General features: G+C 45.9%; 1 protein-coding gene across 1 annotated transcript in view; it reads right to left on the bottom strand.

The window, feature by feature from the left end:
- Window positions 1–2672: 2672 nt before the first annotated feature.
- Window positions 2673–18544, bottom strand: part of LOC120944183 (rac GTPase-activating protein 1-like) — a 113448-nt gene continuing 97576 nt past the window's right edge. The window contains exons 13-17 of the mRNA XM_040358124.1: window positions 15892–15997; window positions 14313–14445; window positions 9178–9277; window positions 5164–5248; window positions 2673–2945 (exon numbers count right to left, since the gene is read on the bottom strand). Of these exons, the coding sequence (XP_040214058.1) occupies window positions 2876–2945; window positions 5164–5248; window positions 9178–9277; window positions 14313–14445; window positions 15892–15997 (494 nt within the window). The 3' untranslated portion in view covers window positions 2673–2875. The remainder of the gene's footprint in view (window positions 2946–5163; window positions 5249–9177; window positions 9278–14312; window positions 14446–15891; window positions 15998–18544) is intronic.

Genomic DNA, 18544 nt, shown 5'->3' with positions numbered 1-18544 from the left:
GCCAGTTACAGCCCACCCAACACCAGACATCCCTATCGGTCGCTTGGTGAGAATCGGGGACTTGGGGCTACTCTAAGCCCTGGTTCACACTGCTGCGACTTCTGCAAGGATGCAACATAGCTCCCAACTGTCCCTGATTTCGAGGGACTGTCCCCGATTTGGAACAATGTCCCTGTGTCCCTCTTTCCTCCACATTTGTCCCTCATGTTGGTCTGATCTCTATAGATGTCTATAAAATGCACTTTTTAACTATCAAAAAGTGTTTTCCAGCTCTAAACCTTTCATCCGATCTCTAAATTGCTGCATTTGTAAATTCCAGAAGCCAATATAAAAGGAATAGTAGTGGTAAAAAAAGCACTTGTGGGTTTAACCAATCATGTTTTTTGTACAATTCTCCTTTAAGGGGGCGTGGTAAGGGGTGTGTCCTATGCCTGCATACTTTTGCCGATAGGTGTCACTCATTCCCATCTCAAAAAGTTGGGTGGTATGATGCAAGACAAGTAAAAACAGATTCATTTCAATGGGTGTCATCTTGATTGCTGCAACTCAAGTTCCAGAAAATAAAAAGTTCCCGCTTTTCATACTAAAAGGTCAAGGACTAACAACGCATACAATAGGGGCCGTCAGCTTAAAGGTGGACCCAGGGTTTGCTTAGGGTGGCTTATCCAAACTTATCAATTTAAATACAGTGGAACCTCGGTTTAAGAGCGTTTTGATTTGCGAGCAACTTTTTTTTTTTTATTCTGACTCGGTTTGCGATTGTTGACTCACAAGATGAGATTTCAAGCTAAAAAGGCCTGCAGTACCTCATTTGGCCTGAGGTACGGGGGCACAGGAGCCGAAAAAAGCCGAACATTGGCCTGCAGTACCTCATTTGGTCTGAGGTACGGGGGCACAGGAGCCGAGAAAAGCTGAACATTGGCCTGCAGTACCTCATTTGGCCTGAGGTACGGGGGCGCAGGAAACAAGCCAAAATGTCCTTGGCATTTTTGGCGCTCTCTGGCGCCCCCCCCCCCACATCTGGCCGCATTCGGTATTGCATCCCATTGAAGTCAATGCGGAACAAATTATTTCCGTTTCCAGTGACTTCAATGGGAAAACTCGCTTTGATATGCGAGTACTTTGGATTACGAGCATACTCCTGGAACGGAACATGCTCCGAGGTTCCACTGTACATAATATAGAAATACGTGCATTTCATTTTTCAAGTTGTTTGGTATATATTCAATTGGAGATTGGGTGGAGCTGGGACATCAGGGTATACTTTTTAGCACAATCTTGTGTTAAATGTGTACCATTTATGCATTTTATATATACACAGATATTTGAATGCAGTTGGGAGCGGTCGTGCATCTATATACAGTGGAACCTTGATTTACGAGTAACGCGGTTAACAAGCGGTTTAAATAACGAGCAACTTTTTTTTAAAATTCTGACTCGGTTTGCGAGTGTTGTCTTGTCTCGCTAAACTAGCAGAATTCAAGCTAATGGGGTGTGCAGTACCGCATTTGGCCAGAGGTGCGGAGCCGTTCCGAGCTGTTCGGAAATACTCGGAATCACTCTGTTCCTGAGATCAGCCGAGCTGTCCCTGAGTATTTCCAAGGCTCTCCGGCGCCCCCCCACCTCTGGCCACATGCAGTATTGCATGCCATAGAAGTCAAAGCAGAACAAATGATCTTTCTGTGTTTCCATTGACTTCTATGGGGAAACGCGCTTTGATATGCGAGTGCTTTGGATTACAAGCATACTCCTGGAACGGATTATGCTCGTTATCCAAGGTTCCACTGTACATGCTTTTTACATTTTTGAATAAGCCTAACCTTCGTACAAAATCAGTGATCAAGATATCCATTTAGAGTTTTTGTAGTATTGCATGTGTGTGGATGGGGTCCCCCATCAATTTAGAAGACATATGGACCTTGTAGGGTTCTGTGTTTTTTTTTTTTTTTTATACCTTCTGTACTTCGAGTCTTTGGTGTGCCATAGACTGCAATACTAAAATCTCAAAAGTCACAAGGTAGTCGTATTTTTTCGATTTTAGAGGGATTTTTATATTTTTTTTTTCCAAAGTCGCAAAACATCAAAGTCGCATTAAAAGGTGCATCGCAATGCAAGGTTGCACTGGAAGAAGCATGGCAACTTTTGGTTCGCAGCAGTGTGAACCAAGCCTAAGGGGCAATAATGAGCACACAAGTGTGGTTGAAGCTGTCCTGTATTGTACATTGAGCATTTGCAACATTTTTGAATTGCCAATCATTACCTGGCCCCATCGAGAAGCGGAAAGAGCAGTTTATATCTCGTGCACTACTAACATAATAGCACTAAGCATCAGGGCTGTCTTAATAGCATCATGGGCCCCTGGGCAAAGTAATGCTCTGGGGCCCCTACAATGATGACAGTGCAGGTAAACAGACATCAAGTAGGTAGGAGGCAGACTGCCCCCCCTGTGTATCTATTACTCTCAGTGCCATCATGGGGTCAAGGACCAGTAGCTTTGGGGAAAGTGAAGGGACCCCCCATGCAGCTTGGGCCCCTGGGCAGTGCCCAGGTGTGCCCTCTCATTAAGACAGCCCTGCTAAGCATTGCAATGGACTGGCAGGATGCGCCCCTTTCCCCCGTTCTCAGGCCAGCCCAATCCATGTCAGCTTGGAAGAAATCACAGCGAAAGAAGCTTCTACTGCAAAAATAATCAGAGTTAATTTTTACAAAATTGACACACAAATAAAGTAAAGTACACAGAAAAGGACCTACACACCAAATACAAGAGCAGTGATACATTGCGGTGAACAGGCTCAATATAGAGAACACAAAACAATCATGTGATTAATAAGTGCGCAGTGATTCGGTATTGTTTTGAGGAGGCCACGCCCCCATTTTAGTTGTTTGGGGAAGTGAAAAATCTTCCTGGTTTCTTCATCAGCTCACTTTTGCTGGCAGACGCTGTTCTGTACACAGAAAAAAGTAGAATTGTAACGCACCATAATCCATTTTCCTGAAAGTCATTTTGATACATGTCTCATTTTTACTTGCTTGCTGTCCCATATTCACTTTATATAAGGACAGTGCTCCCTCTAGTGGCCATGTGTATGTATACATGTGGATTTATAAATGCTCCCTCTAGTGGTCATGTGTATATGTGGGTTTATAAATGCTCCCTCTAGTGGTCATGTTTATATGTGGATTTATAAATGCTCCCTCTAGTGGTCATGTGTATATGTGGATTTATAAATGCTCCCTCTAGTGGTCATGTTTATATGTGGATTTATAAATGCTCCCTCATAGTGGTCATGTGGATTTATAAATGCTCCCTCATAGTGGTCATGTGTATATGTGGATTTATAAATGCTCCCTCATAGTGGTCATGTGTATATGTGGATTTATAAATGCCCCCTCTAGTGGTCATGTGTACATGTGGATTTATAAATGCTCCCTCTAGTGGTCATGTGTATATGTGGAATTGGATTTATAAATGCTCCCTCTAGTGGTCATGTGTATATGTGGATTTATAAATGCTCCCTCTAGTGGTCATGTGTATATGTGGATTTATAAATGCTCCCTCTAGTGGTCATGTGTATATGTGGATTTATAAATGCTCCCTCATAGTGGTCATATGTGGATTTATAAATGCTCCCTCTAGTGGTCATGTGTATGTGGATTTATAAATGCTCCCTCTAGTGGTCATGTGTATATGTGGATTTATAAATGCTCCCTCTAGTGGTCATGTGTATATGTGGATTTATAAATGCTCCCTCATAGTGGTCATATGTGGATTTATAAATGCTCCCTCTAGTGGTCATGTGTATATGTGGATTTATAAATGCTCCCTCATAGTGGTCATATGTGGATTTATAAATGCTCCCTCTAGTGGTCATGTGTATATGTGGATTTATAAATGCTCCCTCTAGTGGTCATGTGTATATGTGGATTTATAAATGCTCCCTCTAGTGGTCATGTGTATATGTGGATTTATAAATGCTCCCTCTAGTGGTCATGTGTATATGTGGATTTATAAATGCTCCCTCATAGTGGTCAAATGTATATGTGGATTTATAAATGCTCCCTCTAGTGGTCATGTGCATTTATTAATTCTCCCGCTAGTGCAGGGATATGAATCTAGATCCATGAATAGGTCTAGACAGGAGATCAATCCACCACTGCTTGAGGAACCCTGGCAGAGGATAGCGGACCTAAAAGATGGATACTAGTGAATCTAGACCCGTAAATAGGTCTAGACAGGAGCTCAATCCACCACTGGTCAAGGAATTTCTGGAGGAACTTGGGCTGAGAATGGCTGATCTAGGTGATAGATGAGGGTAAATCTAGATCCATAAATAGGTCTAGATAGGAGCTCAATCCACCACTGCCCAAGGAACCCTGGCTGACCTAGGTGATGAAGGTAGGATGGTGAATCTAGACCCACGAATAGGTCTAGACAGGAGCTCAATCTACAACTGCTTAAGGAACTTCTGTAGAAACCCTGGCAGAGAATGGCTGACCTAGGTGATAGATGATGGTGAATCTAGACCCATGAATAGGTCTAGACAGGAGATCAATCCACCACTGTCCAAGGAACTTCTGGAGGAACCCTGGCTGATAATGGCTGACCTAGGTGATGGAGAAGGGTGAATCTAGACCCATGAATAGGTCTAGACAGGAGCTCAATCCACCACTGTCCAAGGAACTTCTGGAGGAAACCTGGCTGATAATGGCTGACCTAGGTGATGGAGAAGGGTGAATCTAGACCCATGAATAAGTCTAGACAGGAAATCAATCCACCACTGTCCAAGGAACTTCTGGAGGAATCTTGGCTGATAATGGCTGACCTAGGTGATGGAGAAGGGTGAATCTAGACCCATGAATAGGTCTAGACAGGAGCTCAATCCACCACTGTCCAAGGAACTTCTGGAGGAACCTTGGCTGATAATGGCTGACCTAGGTGATGGAGAAGGGTGAATCTAGACCCATGAATAGGTCTAGACAGGAAATCAATCCACCACTGTCCAAGGAACTTCTGAAGGAAACCCCAGTTGAGAATGGTTGATCTAAGGAACGGCCACTGGTGAATGTAGACCCATGAACATGCCTAGATTCATCTGCTTGTAGTAAATCTGCTCCTCCTATATATTGTACATAATAATTCAAGAATGCAAGGATATTACTTACAGATAGGGGGAGGGGACTCTGGATTTTGAAGGAAGAGCCAGCCCAGAATTAAGCTCAGGAGATGTCAACGGACGGAACAGACGCTCTAATTGGAGAGAAAAAAACGGACAAATCACCCTCTGAATTTTCATAAAATATCACTCTTTAATTCCACAGCTGCCAATGTTCTTCAGATTCTTTCTTCACCAATGGCACAATGGAGACCCTGGCCCGTGTAAGAAACAATGACTACGCTACACAATATTCTTCTCACTGGGGTGTATCGCTAATCTTATTCAAACACTACGGGTCTCACTCAAGAACATCTCCCATGTGAGAATTTATATTTATTATAACAGAAATATCATATGTCCATAAAGTATCCATAATCCTGAAACGTCTATTTAACCTGAATGGTCTTGAAGTTTGTAAAATTAACTTTGTGAAGATCCCACACATTTACTTACTGGAATGCTGTGACACGTAGTCACTATGCCCAGTGGGTAGGCACTGCTGTGTCACATTTTAGAGCCCGCCTTCTGATCTACAGAGGAGGTGAGGGGTGGAGTATCAGGAGGTGGAGCCAGTACAGGAATCACCGATTGCAGGCAAGGTACCATGGGATATGTAGGCCTTATAAATGAAGAAGCTACAAAGCATTGTGGAAAAACGGCCACCAGACAGGCAAAACTCACAACATGAAAGGAGATTTTCCAGTGAGTTTATATTAGATTGTCAAATATACTATTGTTTGTATTGTTATTACAATGATGATATTATAAAGTGAAAGTGTGAGCTGTGACCATAGAGCTCTTAAGGTGCATTTTGATAACCTAATAAGGATTCATGATTATGGATATTCAATGGACAGCGTGAAGTTTCCATTATGGTAAATATTCGAATATATTTCTGACATGGGAGATGTTCTTGAGTGAGATATCTTGTAGTTCCCGTAGTTTTTGAATACATATTCTCTCTACACACAGACTGAAGATATCGGTTCTGACAGCTGCTGGGAAACCTTTTTATGTCCTTATTATCAGGAGGGGACTGGAGACATTTACAGGGAACTTGGAAATCCATTTTAAAAAGGGGGACTAGATTGGCTTTGATCAATTTAAACAATTTTTTCTAAAAGTTTACAAGTTTATAAACTTATAAACTAATATTTTACTTTTATATATTTACTGCAATAATACAATCTCCATGTTAAAATTTTAGCAGCGTTTTTTCAACAGAACAAGCTTTTCTGCAGATGCACTAGGGGTACTCAACCTTTTATAAAACGAAGGCCACTTAAATGATTTGGTAACTGGTTGCGGGCCACAATAAACTGTGGGGTTTTACCAGGGCTGTCTTAATAGCATCATGGGCCCCTGGGCAAAGTAATGCTCTGGGGCCCCTACAATGGAGACAGTGCAGGTAAACAGACATCACGTAGGTAGAAGGCAGACAAGCGGAGCTTCCCCTTTTGGGTGGAGCTCCACATTAACTACATGAACAATCATTCTGTACAGCAAATAAACAGTGGGAAAATACCCAAAGTATAAAGTACCAAAGCTGTGCATATACTGTAATATATCTGCTAGATTGATGCGTCCCCAGCACTCTGACCCCTTTACACCCCAGATATCACCCCAGCACTCTGACCCCTCTACACCCCAAATACCCCCCCCCCCTAGAACTCGGACCCCTCTACACCACAGATATCCCCCCAGCACTCTGACCTCTCTACAACCCAGACATCCCCCCAGCACTCTGACCCCTCTACACCCTAGATATTCCTCCCAGCACTGTAACCATATACCATAAGATACCCCTTGTATTGTGACCCCACTACATCCCCGATACCCCCTGCACTGTGGCCTCTCTATATCCCTGATACCTCTAGCACTATAGCTGCCCAAGCATTGCTACCCCCTATACACCCCAGATCCCCCCTCAGCATTGTCTTGCCCCATACACCCTTGATAACCCCCAGCACCATTATTCCATCCATGTAGTATCCCCTTTTCCAGTGGAGATACAGTGCATGTAAACTTTTGGCTTTGTGCCCACCTCCAGCACTGCTCTCACCTATACCAATCAAGCAGGCAGAAGGAGGGGCAGATAATGGAGCATCCCTCTGGGCATTCCAAGCCTTTCAGTGCAAACAGTGCTGGACAGCTGGGCTCACCATGACACCATCCACAATGCTACTTCCGCAGGTGGGCTCTCAGTGCTGCCGACTCAGCAGCTCTTACTCCAGTTCCTACCCTGCAGCCTTCCAGTCTTGAGCATTTAAGCTGCATGGGTGGGGTCAGAGCATCACTGGCGCTCAGGCCTTGTCCCCCCTGCTGGCTGTGAAATGGGTATTGTTCTGTGCAGCACGGCGCACCGCTGCCAGCCTGCCTCCCCTGTGTATCCATCACTCTCAGTGCAATCATGGTGCAATCAAGGACCAGCTGCTTTGGGGAAAGTGCAGGGGCCCCCATGCAGCTGGGGCCCCTGGGCCATGCCCAGGTGTGCCCTCTCATTAAGACAGCCCTGGGTTTTACCACCCCCCAAACAACAAATGTAAACAAGCCCCTATGGTCCTGAGCCCCCTATAAAGGTGGCTTTCACATCGACGCTTTGTGGTTTATTCCCACCATGGGGGCAATGCACCTGTGGCTTTCCTGCAGTTTGCCATAGACTTCTATTAGGTAAAATAAATTGAGTAGAAAGGGTCCCAATGTCCGTTGGAATAAACAATGCCTCATCATTGGTGACAGTGAGAGAAATTGTGCCGTGTCATTGGGCCCCGTCATTGGTGTCAGTGGGAGGAGTAGCGCCCACGTCATTGGTGTCAGTGGGAGGAGTAGCGCCCACGTCATTGGGAGGAGTATCGCCCCATCATTGGTGTCACCCCAAAAAAAAAAATCACCTGCCTGGCACACATCCTCTCTTGTTTCAAAACTTTCTATCCTAGCACAAATCTCCCCCCCCCACCAGCACAAATCCCCCCTAATCCCCATCAGCCCCAAATTACCCCACACCCTTCTGGCACAAAATCCTCCCATCTCCCCTCCCAGCACAAATCTTCTTAAAGCGGTGGTTCACCCTAAAAAACAAGTTTCTACCATTAAATCCAGCATACTAGCGTGAGCTACAGTATGCCTTTATTTTTTTTGCGCCGTACTCACAGTTTAATCCCGTAGTGAAGTTTCAGACTCCCCGCGGGAATGGGCGTTCCTATGCAGAGGGAAGATGATTGACGGCCGGCTATGGCGCGTCACGCTTCCCGAAAATAGCTGAAATAGGACTTGGATCTTCACGGCGCTATACGGCGCCTGCGCACAGACTAGGAGCTGACTGCGCAGGCGCCATGAAGAGCCAAGTCCTATTTTGGCTATTTTCGGGAAGCGTGACGCGCCATAGCCGGCCGTCAATCATTTTCCCTCTGCATAGGAACGGCCATTCCCCGCGGGGAGTCCGAAACTTCACTACGGGATTAAACTGAGTACTGCGGCAAAAAATAAAATAAAGGCGTACTGTAGCTCGCGCTAGTATGCTTGATGGCATGCTAGAATTTTTTTTTTTTTTTTAGGGTGAACCCCCGCTTTAAGTCAATCCCCCTCCTAGGACAAGTTCCCACAAATACCCCCTCGTAGCACAAGCCCCTCTAAATTACCCTCCGTTCACCCTGCATTCCCTGCAGAAATCTTGGGTAAATAAAAGGCATGGAGATTAAGAGAAGTGCCATTTGCCAAAGCAGCCCTCTCCTTGCCAGCTTCATTGTGGGGCGGCTGTGGGGGAAGAACGGGGGGCTCTGTCCTCGCTCATAGGAAGAGGAGACAAATGACTACATGTACTTCATTCCCTGGGGAACAGAACACATTAATAAAAATGGAAGTGAGATGTCTTTAATATAGGCAGCAAAAAAAGGACACCAATTTGCATGCTGACAATTCGAATAAGAAAACTCCTGCTTGATGCCCGTCTGCGTACACGGTCTACTAGAAACATATCTACAAAGGTAAAGGGGGGGTGCAATCTGGTAGTGATTGATCTCACCTTGTGCCAAGCTCACCGAGTCACAGTTCTGATTCTCCTGGTTGTTGGAAAGAAACTGATTCCAGAATCCAGAGGGCAGTGAGAGAAGTAGAGACATTACCTGGAAAAGGAAGGCAGTTACATACGAACAGAACTGAAGCTATAGTAGCTCATGACATATGCCGGCCCTGCTTCACGCTATTCCTCTTATTCCAATTTCCAAGTCCCAGCTGATTGAAAATAATGGGACTTTCTGAAGTAAAAAAAAAAAGGAAGGAACCATGTGATCTTTGGCTAGGCCAGGGGTGTCCAAACTTTTTTCAAAGAGGGCCAGATTTGATGAAGTGAAAATGTGTGAGGGCCGACCATTTTGCCTGACGTTCTTTGAACCATTAAAATGCAGTCTAATAGGCAAATTCAGAGCGAGTTACGCCGGCGTATCAGTAGATACGGCGTCGTAACTCTGAATCTGCGCCGTCGTAAATTTAAGCGTATTCTGGAAACCAGATACACTTAAATTTGGCTAAGATACGAGCGGCGTAAGTCTCCTACGCCGTCGTATCTTAAAGTGTAATTTTTAGGCTGGCCGCTAGGTGGCGCTTCCGTTGAGTTCGGCGTAGAATATGTAAATGACTAGATACGCCGATTCACGAATGTACGTGCGCCCGTCGCAGTAAAGATACACCATTTCCGTAAGAGATACGCCGCGTAAAGATAAAGCTGCCCCTAGGAGGCGTAGTCAATGTTAAGTATGGCCGTCGTTCCCGCGTCGAAATTTGAAAATTTTACATCGTTTGCGTAAGTCGTCCGTGAATGGGGCTGGACGTAATTTACGTTCACGTCGAAACTAATACATCCTTGTGGCGTACTTTGGAGGAATGCACACTGGGATATGTACACGGACGGCGCATGCGCCGTTCGTAAAAAAACGTCAATCACGTTGGGTCACGAGTAATTAACATAAAACATGTCCCCCCATCCTCATTTGAATTAGGCGCATTTACGCCGGCCGCATTTACGCTACGCCGCAAGTTAGGAGGCAAGTACTTTGTGAATACAGCACTTGCCTCTCTGACTTAAGGCAGCGTAGCGTAAATACGATACGCTACGCCGCCTTAAAGTTGCGGCGGCGTCTTTGAATCTAGGTATAAGTGTGTTCGTCTGAGCACCAATACACTGCCCAACAAGAATTATCCTGCCTTTGTGGCTGTGTGTGGTGAAGAGATGAGCTTGGTGTGTTATTTGGATTTTTATTTATCAGTGTACAACGCGCACCTTCACTTTAAGAGGGAAGGTTCAGGATTTTTTTTATTTTAAATAAAGAACTGTGAAGCAAAATAAGGGTCAGTGCCCATCTGCAGCCTCACCATTGCCATCAGTGCAGCCTGGGGGCCACAAAAGATATGTATAACCAAATTGCCAAGGGGGCCACATTAAACCAGAATGTGGGCCGCAATTGCCCCGCGGGCCGAACTTTGGACATGCCTGGGCTAGGCTGTAAGTGACATGATGCATAGTAATAGCAAAAAGCAGGCAACGTGTTTTAGTGGCCAGAAAATCCCACTTTGTCAGGGAAATATATTGTAATTAATAAACAAGGAACTCTGGGAAAACTGGCCTCCCTCTGACTACTTGTGTGCGCAATGACGTCAAAGCAGGCTCCCCCTACACGTTTCGTGAAACCCAATGTCTTCCGTGCCCCCGAAACACATAGGGAGGAGACTGATGTGACATCATGGGAACGGGAAGTCAGAGGAAGGCTATTTTGCTGTTACCAGCCAGAGTTTGTTTACAAGGTTTTTTTTTACTTTTGCACATGTGAGTGTTCCTACCTTTTAATAAATATATTTAACTGGTATGGACCGTGAGGAGAGATTCATCTTCTCTTTGATATGTCAATACCTGGATGGATACATGATTGTGGAGTTTCTTTTTGAGTGTCCCCCAAGATTGTTATGGTACTGCTTACCTGTTGATGACTACACTAAGGCCCCTTGCACACTGGGGCGTTTTTCATGCGGTACAGCGCTAAAAATAGCGCTGCTATACCGCATGAAAAATCATGCCCTGCAGTGTTCAATGTGAAAGCCCGAAGGCTTTCACATTGAAGCGGTGCGCTAGCAGGAGCGCACCAAAAGTCCTGCTAGCCGCATCTTTACCGCGGTATAGGAGCGGTGTGTTCACCGCTCCTATACCGCGCCTTCCTATTGAAATCAATGGGAAAGCGCGGTAATACCGCCCGCAACACGGGCGGTATTAACCCTTTTTCGGCCGCTAGCGGGGGTTAAAACCTCACCGCTAGCGCCAGAATATCGCGGTAAATACGACGGTATAGCCGCGCTACAAATAGCGCGGCTATACCGTCACCGCGGCTCCACGCTGCAATGTGAAAGCAGCCTTAGGAAGACCAGCAGGATGTCTGCTGTTCCGTTTTGACCTTTCTATTAGGGTTGTCCCGATACCACTTTTTTAGGACCGAGTACAAGTACCGATACTTTTTTTCAAGTACTCGCCGATACCGATACTTTTTTTAAATATCATGTGACAGTTTCTCAAAGCACAAAACAGATTAGGTGGCACTGATCTGCAGCACTGATAGGATTGGGTGGCACTGATCTGCAGCACTGATAGGATTAGGTGGCACTGATCTGCAGCACTGATAGGATTAGGTGGCAATGATCTGCAGCACTGATAGGATTAGGTGGCACTGATCTGTAGCACTGGCAGGTGGCACCGACGGCTGGCGGGCACTGGCAGGTGGCATTTATGGGCACTGATGGGCAGGCCCTAAAATGCCATTAGGGAAGGCTGCCTGCAATGCCCATCCTGGTACTCCTTGCACTCGGCCGCATAAAAGCAGCAGCGGCCATATTGCTACACCCAGCCCAAATGATATGGATTGGGTGTAACAAGATGTCCGCTGCTGGCATACTGTGGCTGAGTGCAGGGAGTACCAAGATGGGCATCTCTGACGGCAACACAGAGCGTCACTTCCGCAACCGAATGTGACGGCTCCGGTCGCCGCTCCCAAATGATGATGTGGCTGTGCCCTGAACTCTGCACTCCCTGCCAGCTTACTTGCTTCAGGGCTCGCTCGACGCTCCGCCCGCTGACCCATTCCGGGTATTGGCTAAGGCAGGGATCTTCAAACTACGGCCCTCCAGCTGTTGTAGAACTACACATCCCATGAGGCATTGTAACACACTGACATTCACAGACATGACTAGGCATGATGGGAATTGTAGTTCCTGAACAACTGGAGGGCCGTAGTTTGAAGACCCCTGAGCTAAGGCATCGGGAGGCATTTGTGCGAGTACAAGTACTCGCGAAAATGTTCGGCATTGGTCCAGATACCGATACTAGTATCGGGAAAACCCTACTTTCTTTTTTTGTTTCATAAAGTTTTCAACCCTACTTTCTATAATAAAAATGTCATATCGATCTGGTAGGCCTGTACAGTGTTACTTGGCGGAGGAATTTGCACAGTCCTCAAATGCTGAGTTGGTCACCATTTTCTTTTGTACACACTTGTTTGCATGCACATTTGTCCAATTCTTTTCTGGGACTGAACCAATTTGAATGTTCTCATTTATGAAATTTTGATGTACAGACTTTTTTGCACTTTTATTTTTGGGAAGTAGCGAAACATCCTGTATTGCAAATATATTGTAATGTATAATGCCCCTGAGCAGGGAGTTCTGTAATAGAAGATAGTAAAAGATAAGTCTACCTCTAAGGCTATTTTACATGTTACACCCACACACCTTATTCAGTCCAATGTGCTTCAGCACACGCTAATAATGCTGGGAGTGACCGGGAGGGGTTTTAAGCATTGGCCATGGAAGTGGCTGGTGCTCGGTCTTCAAACCAGGTATCCATAAGCAAGAGCTACAGTACTGAAGCCTATTACCTGCCGCTGACCCAAATTGAGTATTCTCGCCATTTTTTTTTCCCCATGATTATCGAACCAGACTGACTACCCTCTGCTTGCTGCACACCCAAGACCTCTGCTTTTTCCTGACTGCTCTCTGGTCCCTTCTCTCTACATCAAAGCCTCCTGTACCTTCTACCCACTGTTGCCGGTTGTGGACAAAAAAACCCACAAAGGGTTCCGGCCCATCTCCACCATCAAAAGCTCTGGTGAAGGCCAATTGGTACTTGGACTTTGTGTCGCTGGAAGAGCCTGCATCACCTGCCAGAGATATCAAAACAAGCTTAGCTTGCACAATTTTTTCCAATCTGGGTGACCCACATTTATCAAAGGGCCCCCATTTTTTAAAAAGCTGCAGAACAAAAAGCCCTCAGGCTCAAGCAAGGACTTTCGTCGACATTTAAATCTTCTTGTCTTACAGCTCAGAGCAGCATTTTCCCCACAATGAACAATCTGTTTTAAAGGGGTTGTAAAGGTACAATTTATTTTTTCCTAAATAGCTTCTTTACCTCAGTGCAGTCCTCCTTCACTTACCTCATCCTTCCATTTTGCTTTTAAATGTCCTTATTTCTTCTGAGAAATCCTCACTTCCTGTTCTGTCTGTAACTCCACACAGTAATGCAAGGCTTTCTCCCTGGTGTGGAGTGTTGTGCTCGTCCCCTCCCTTGGACTACAGGAGAGTCAGGACGCCCACTAACACACAGCTCCTTTCTCTTTCTGCAACGTAGAGAGCGTAATGACTCTAATGTAGTCCAAGGGAGGGGGCAAGCACGACACTCCACACCAGGGAGAAAGCCTTGCATTACTGTGTGGAGTTACAGACAGAAGAACAGGAAGTGAGGATTTCTCAGAAGAAATAAGGACATTTAAAAGCAAAATGGAAGGATGAGGTAAGTGAAGGAGGACTGCACTAAGGTAAAGGAAGCTATTTAGGGAAAACAAATTGTACCTTTACAACCCCTTTAAGTCTAAAAATGTTAACAATACATTTCTGACATGCTCCTTATTGTTTTCTAGAAAGTTTTTTTTTTTTTTAAACCCGACAGGTCCACTTTCAGCAAGAACTCTGAAAACTTGTTGGATATATACAAAAAGAGAAAAAAGGTATAGGTTTTGGACATTTAGAGGCAACAAATGCAAAAAAAAAAAAAAAAAGAGTCAGGTAAACTTGAATATATACTATTTTTTTTTTGAACATCCACAAAACCCCATCAGAGTCTTTTACCTTGGCTTGTCTTGGGGTATCTTGCATGATGATGAAAGGGCTGGGATCTGGCACCGAGTACCCAACAATAGTTGGGCCAAGGACCCGAGCCAAGTTCATCTTATCCATTTGACACTCTGGACTGCGCATCACCCTATAGGAAAAGAAGGACTGCTGATACATGAGAATAGAGGGATTGGGGGGTGGGGATAGGGGACACTTGTGGTAACTTGTCTGCCCCAACGGCTTCATTTTATAACCTTTTTCTGTTACTTAAAACATATCTATCGAAACTTAAAAGAAAACGATTATAGAATAGGCGTTTGCGCACCCCCCCTGACGGCGGAGGTCTCACTGACGCCCATGCATCACTGGCCTGTATATGATGCTGGGTGGAGCCTTCGGACCCTTGTGGGCATATCTGGACGTTCAGCACAGCTGGGACTCTGATTCATAACTTGGCGGTTGGATAGAGCGGTTACAAGCACAATCTGACAACCTTTGGATATTTTTCACTCCACAGAGTTATTTTCTAGACAAGATTTTAAGGGGCCAAGTGGAGACCGCAGTGAAAAAATACTCCTATCCAGACCATGCTGATCCTCCAGCATTTCCCCTGTTGTGGCTTTTGTTTGCTCCGCCTCCTCAGCTCCCGAGCTGGATGCACTATACGGCCTCCATCTTGATATCCAGCGTTTGGTGATCTATTTCAGCCCGTCGATACAACATTCATGCATCCGCCCCTGAAGAAGCATGCAGGATCTCGTGAAACGCGTAGGGATTTATTAATGCTTGTTTTATGAAGGTACATGCTGGGTATTATTGATGTCTGCATTGTGTTTACATATTTCCTTGTTTATACGTATACACATTTTATTTTCTTATTGTATATGGGTATCCACTGGCCCAGCAACTTTCAAGTTTTATTGTTGCTCATTGATGTAGAACAAATCGTAATAAATCTTTATATATTTATGTTCATCTGTGTTGTGTACATTGGCTATTATGCCGGGAAACTCACAATCATTGTTGTTGCCACTCCGTTACAAAACACCTTGAAACAAATACGTTTGTTTTGTCTCATTGTTCGCTGTGAACATTGGCTAAACCTTTCTCCCCTCATTTAAAGTCCCAGGGCTACCTCTTTTGTCTTTTAGGCCTCGTACACACGACCGGACATGTCCGCTGAAACTGGTCCGCCGATCAGTTTCAGCGGACAGATCCGATCGTGTGTACAGGCTAGCGGACAGATTTCCAGGGGACAAATGTTTCTTAGCATGCTAAGAAACATGTCCGCTGGAAAGCTGTCCGGCGGACATGTCCGCTGGTTAGTACGTCTAACCAGCGGACCGAAATCCCGCGAATGCGTCAAATTGATTCGACGCATGCGTGGAAGCATTGAACTTGCGCGAGAGAGAACGTCTGTGTCGTCTACTTCACCGCGTTCTCTGTCCGCGCGGATTTCGGTTTGATGGTGTGTACAGCCGTCAGACCGAAATCTCCGAGCGGACATGTCCCCTCATCTGTACGGGGCCTTAGAGTACAACTTGGTCAAAGAGAGAATAACATGCCATGAGAGAATAATGGATGTCAGGCTTACCTGTACAGGTGGAGGATGAGGAAGGCCAAGGTATCTCGGTTGGCTGGAGGTAGATCTTGCACAGCTTGACAGATCTCAGTTTTACTATCATTCTCATTAAGAATATCTGGGTAAAAAAATACAAGGAATTGAATTGGGTGTTATGAAGCTCCACTTTGGCATTTGCCATGATCTCTAAATAAAACAAAGAGGTAGAGAACTGCAGCGACAATATTAAAATACTTTGAGCATTCTGGAACACAAGGTTTGACCAACATGATGATTTGCAAAACTTTTTGTGAACCTATTACAGAGCCAGGTTTTCACTTTTCAGCAGACGGTGGCAGACATTTGGGACTACAGCTTTTAAGTAGTCCAAGGAGAGTGATCATCTGAATTCCCAACCTTTGACCCCCCCACTGTGCTCCTATAGGATATGTGTCAGGGAAGGTTCCATCTGCTGATGACACTGCCTGATATTTGGCGTGCAGTACTGTGGTTCACCAGCAGGTGTCTCCTGGCAGTCTGGAACTGCCAGGCAGTGCCGGCCCAAGACGTTGTGCTGCCTGGTACCAAGAATTAAATGCTGCCCCCCCCCCCCAAAAAAAAAAATTGTGCCCACTAAAATGCCCCCACATCCATTATTTTATATCATGATAACTAAAGTGGACCTATCATGGCTCTATACATGTATATAGGAGTATAAAGAGGACCTGTTATGGTTGTTTACAAGTATAGGAGTATAAAAAGGACCTGTTATGGCTCTATTTATGCAATTAACCCCACAGTGGAGTGGAGAGTCGAACGGGAGGAGCGGTCAGGCGGCAATTAGCCCCACAGTGGAGTGGAGAGCGTAGCTGGCGGAATGGGATGGCATGCGAGCGGCAATTTGCTGCCCCCCTGAAAGTGCTGCCTGGTACAATGGTACCATCGGGTCCCATGGTAGGGCCGGCCCTGCTGCCAGGGGAACTTCCCCTGGTGGTGGTGTTACGTGATCTTTAGGCCACAGTAGTGGCATCCACCAGCGGGTGGTTCCTGGCAGTGTGGGGCCGTCATTTCCTGCAATCAGGCATCACCTGAGTCTGATTGCAGGAGATGTGTATAAATACCCGGCAGACACACTCATACATTGCCCTGGTATCTTTCCTTGCGCCCCGACCTTGAACCTGAGAAGCTCGGTATCTGTACCTGCTCCTGCTCCTGTAAGACACCTGTCGTGGACATTCCGTTACTACAACTTTCACCAATCACCCCTAGACATCAGAGAAACACTGGGTAACATGCTGCCCAAAAACAAACCAGCAGCTCCTTCTGGGGTAGTGCTACACTAGGATCTTGCAACAAGAATCCTCGGCTAGGCGAGCATGGGAGATGGATGGAAGGCGAGTATTAGTTCCACTCTAATGCCGCATACACACGGTGGGAATCTCCGACAATAAATGTTCGATGGGAGATTTTTGTCGGACATTCCGGCCGTGTGTAGGCTCCATCGGACATTTGCTGTCGGAATTTCCGACAACTAAAATTTGGGAGCTGGTTCTCAAGTTTTCCTTTCTCATAAATTCCGATTGTGTGTGGACAATTCCGATGCACAAAATTCCACGCATTCTCTGAATCAAGTACGAGACTGAAGCGCTCAGTCTGGTAAAACTAGCGGTCGTAATGGAGATAGCACATTCGTCACGCTGTAACGTAACTGAAAAGCACGAGGCTGAAAAGCGCGAATCGTCTCTCACCAAACTTTTACTAACACGACTGGTATTGAACTTCACTTTAATAGTGCCGTTATCCATCTTGTACGTCACTGCATTCTAGGCGTTCGGAATTTCTGCCATTTGTGCGACTGTGTGTATGCAAGACAAAGGTTGAGCCAACATCCATCGGAAAAAAATCCACGGTTTTGTTGTCGGAATTTCCAATCTTTGTACGCATCATAACTGAGATGATTGGGTGATTTTTTTTTCTTGAACTATTACAGCATTCAAGATGTTATGCACAGGGGGGGTCGCAAACAGGGCCGATCCGCCCTATAGGCTCACTATGCAAGGCGCTTAGGGCCCCACAAAGCTGCGAAGGGCCCCCCAAATGACTAGAGGCCCCGCCTGGTGAGAAGTCATTTTCGCCCTCTCATCACCCCGCTTCTCAACTCGCTGGCTGCATGGGAGAAGAGGTAAGAAGTCAGCACCCCCCGCTTCTCAATTTAATGTAAGATGTAATTTCCGACAGCAGAACAACCCCTCCCCCCGCTTCTCAAATTTCTTTAACCACTTCCCGACCGCCTCATGTACATTTACGTCGGCAGAATGGCACGGACAGGCACATCAACGTACCTGTACGGGCCTGCCTAGACGTGGGTCGGGGGTCCGATCGGGACCCTCCCGGTACGTGCGGCGGTCGGATTCCCTCGGGAAACGATCCGGGATGACGGCGCGGCTATTCGTTTATAGTCGATCGCTCCCCGGAGCTGAAGAACGGGGAGAGCCGTATGTAAACACGGCTTCCCCATGCTTTACTGTGGCGGCGTATCGATCAAGTGATCCCTTTTATAGGGAGACTCGATCGATGATGTCAGACCTACAGCCACACCCCCCTACAGTTGTAAACACACACTAGGTGTACACTAACTCCTACAGCGCCCCCTGTGGTTAACTCCCAAACTGCAACTGTCATTTTC

This window comes from Rana temporaria, chromosome 6, assembly GCF_905171775.1.
Source record: "Rana temporaria chromosome 6, aRanTem1.1, whole genome shotgun sequence".
NCBI classification, from domain to species: Eukaryota; Metazoa; Chordata; class Amphibia; order Anura; family Ranidae; genus Rana; species Rana temporaria.
This window is presented reverse-complemented; position numbering and strand designations above follow the sequence as displayed.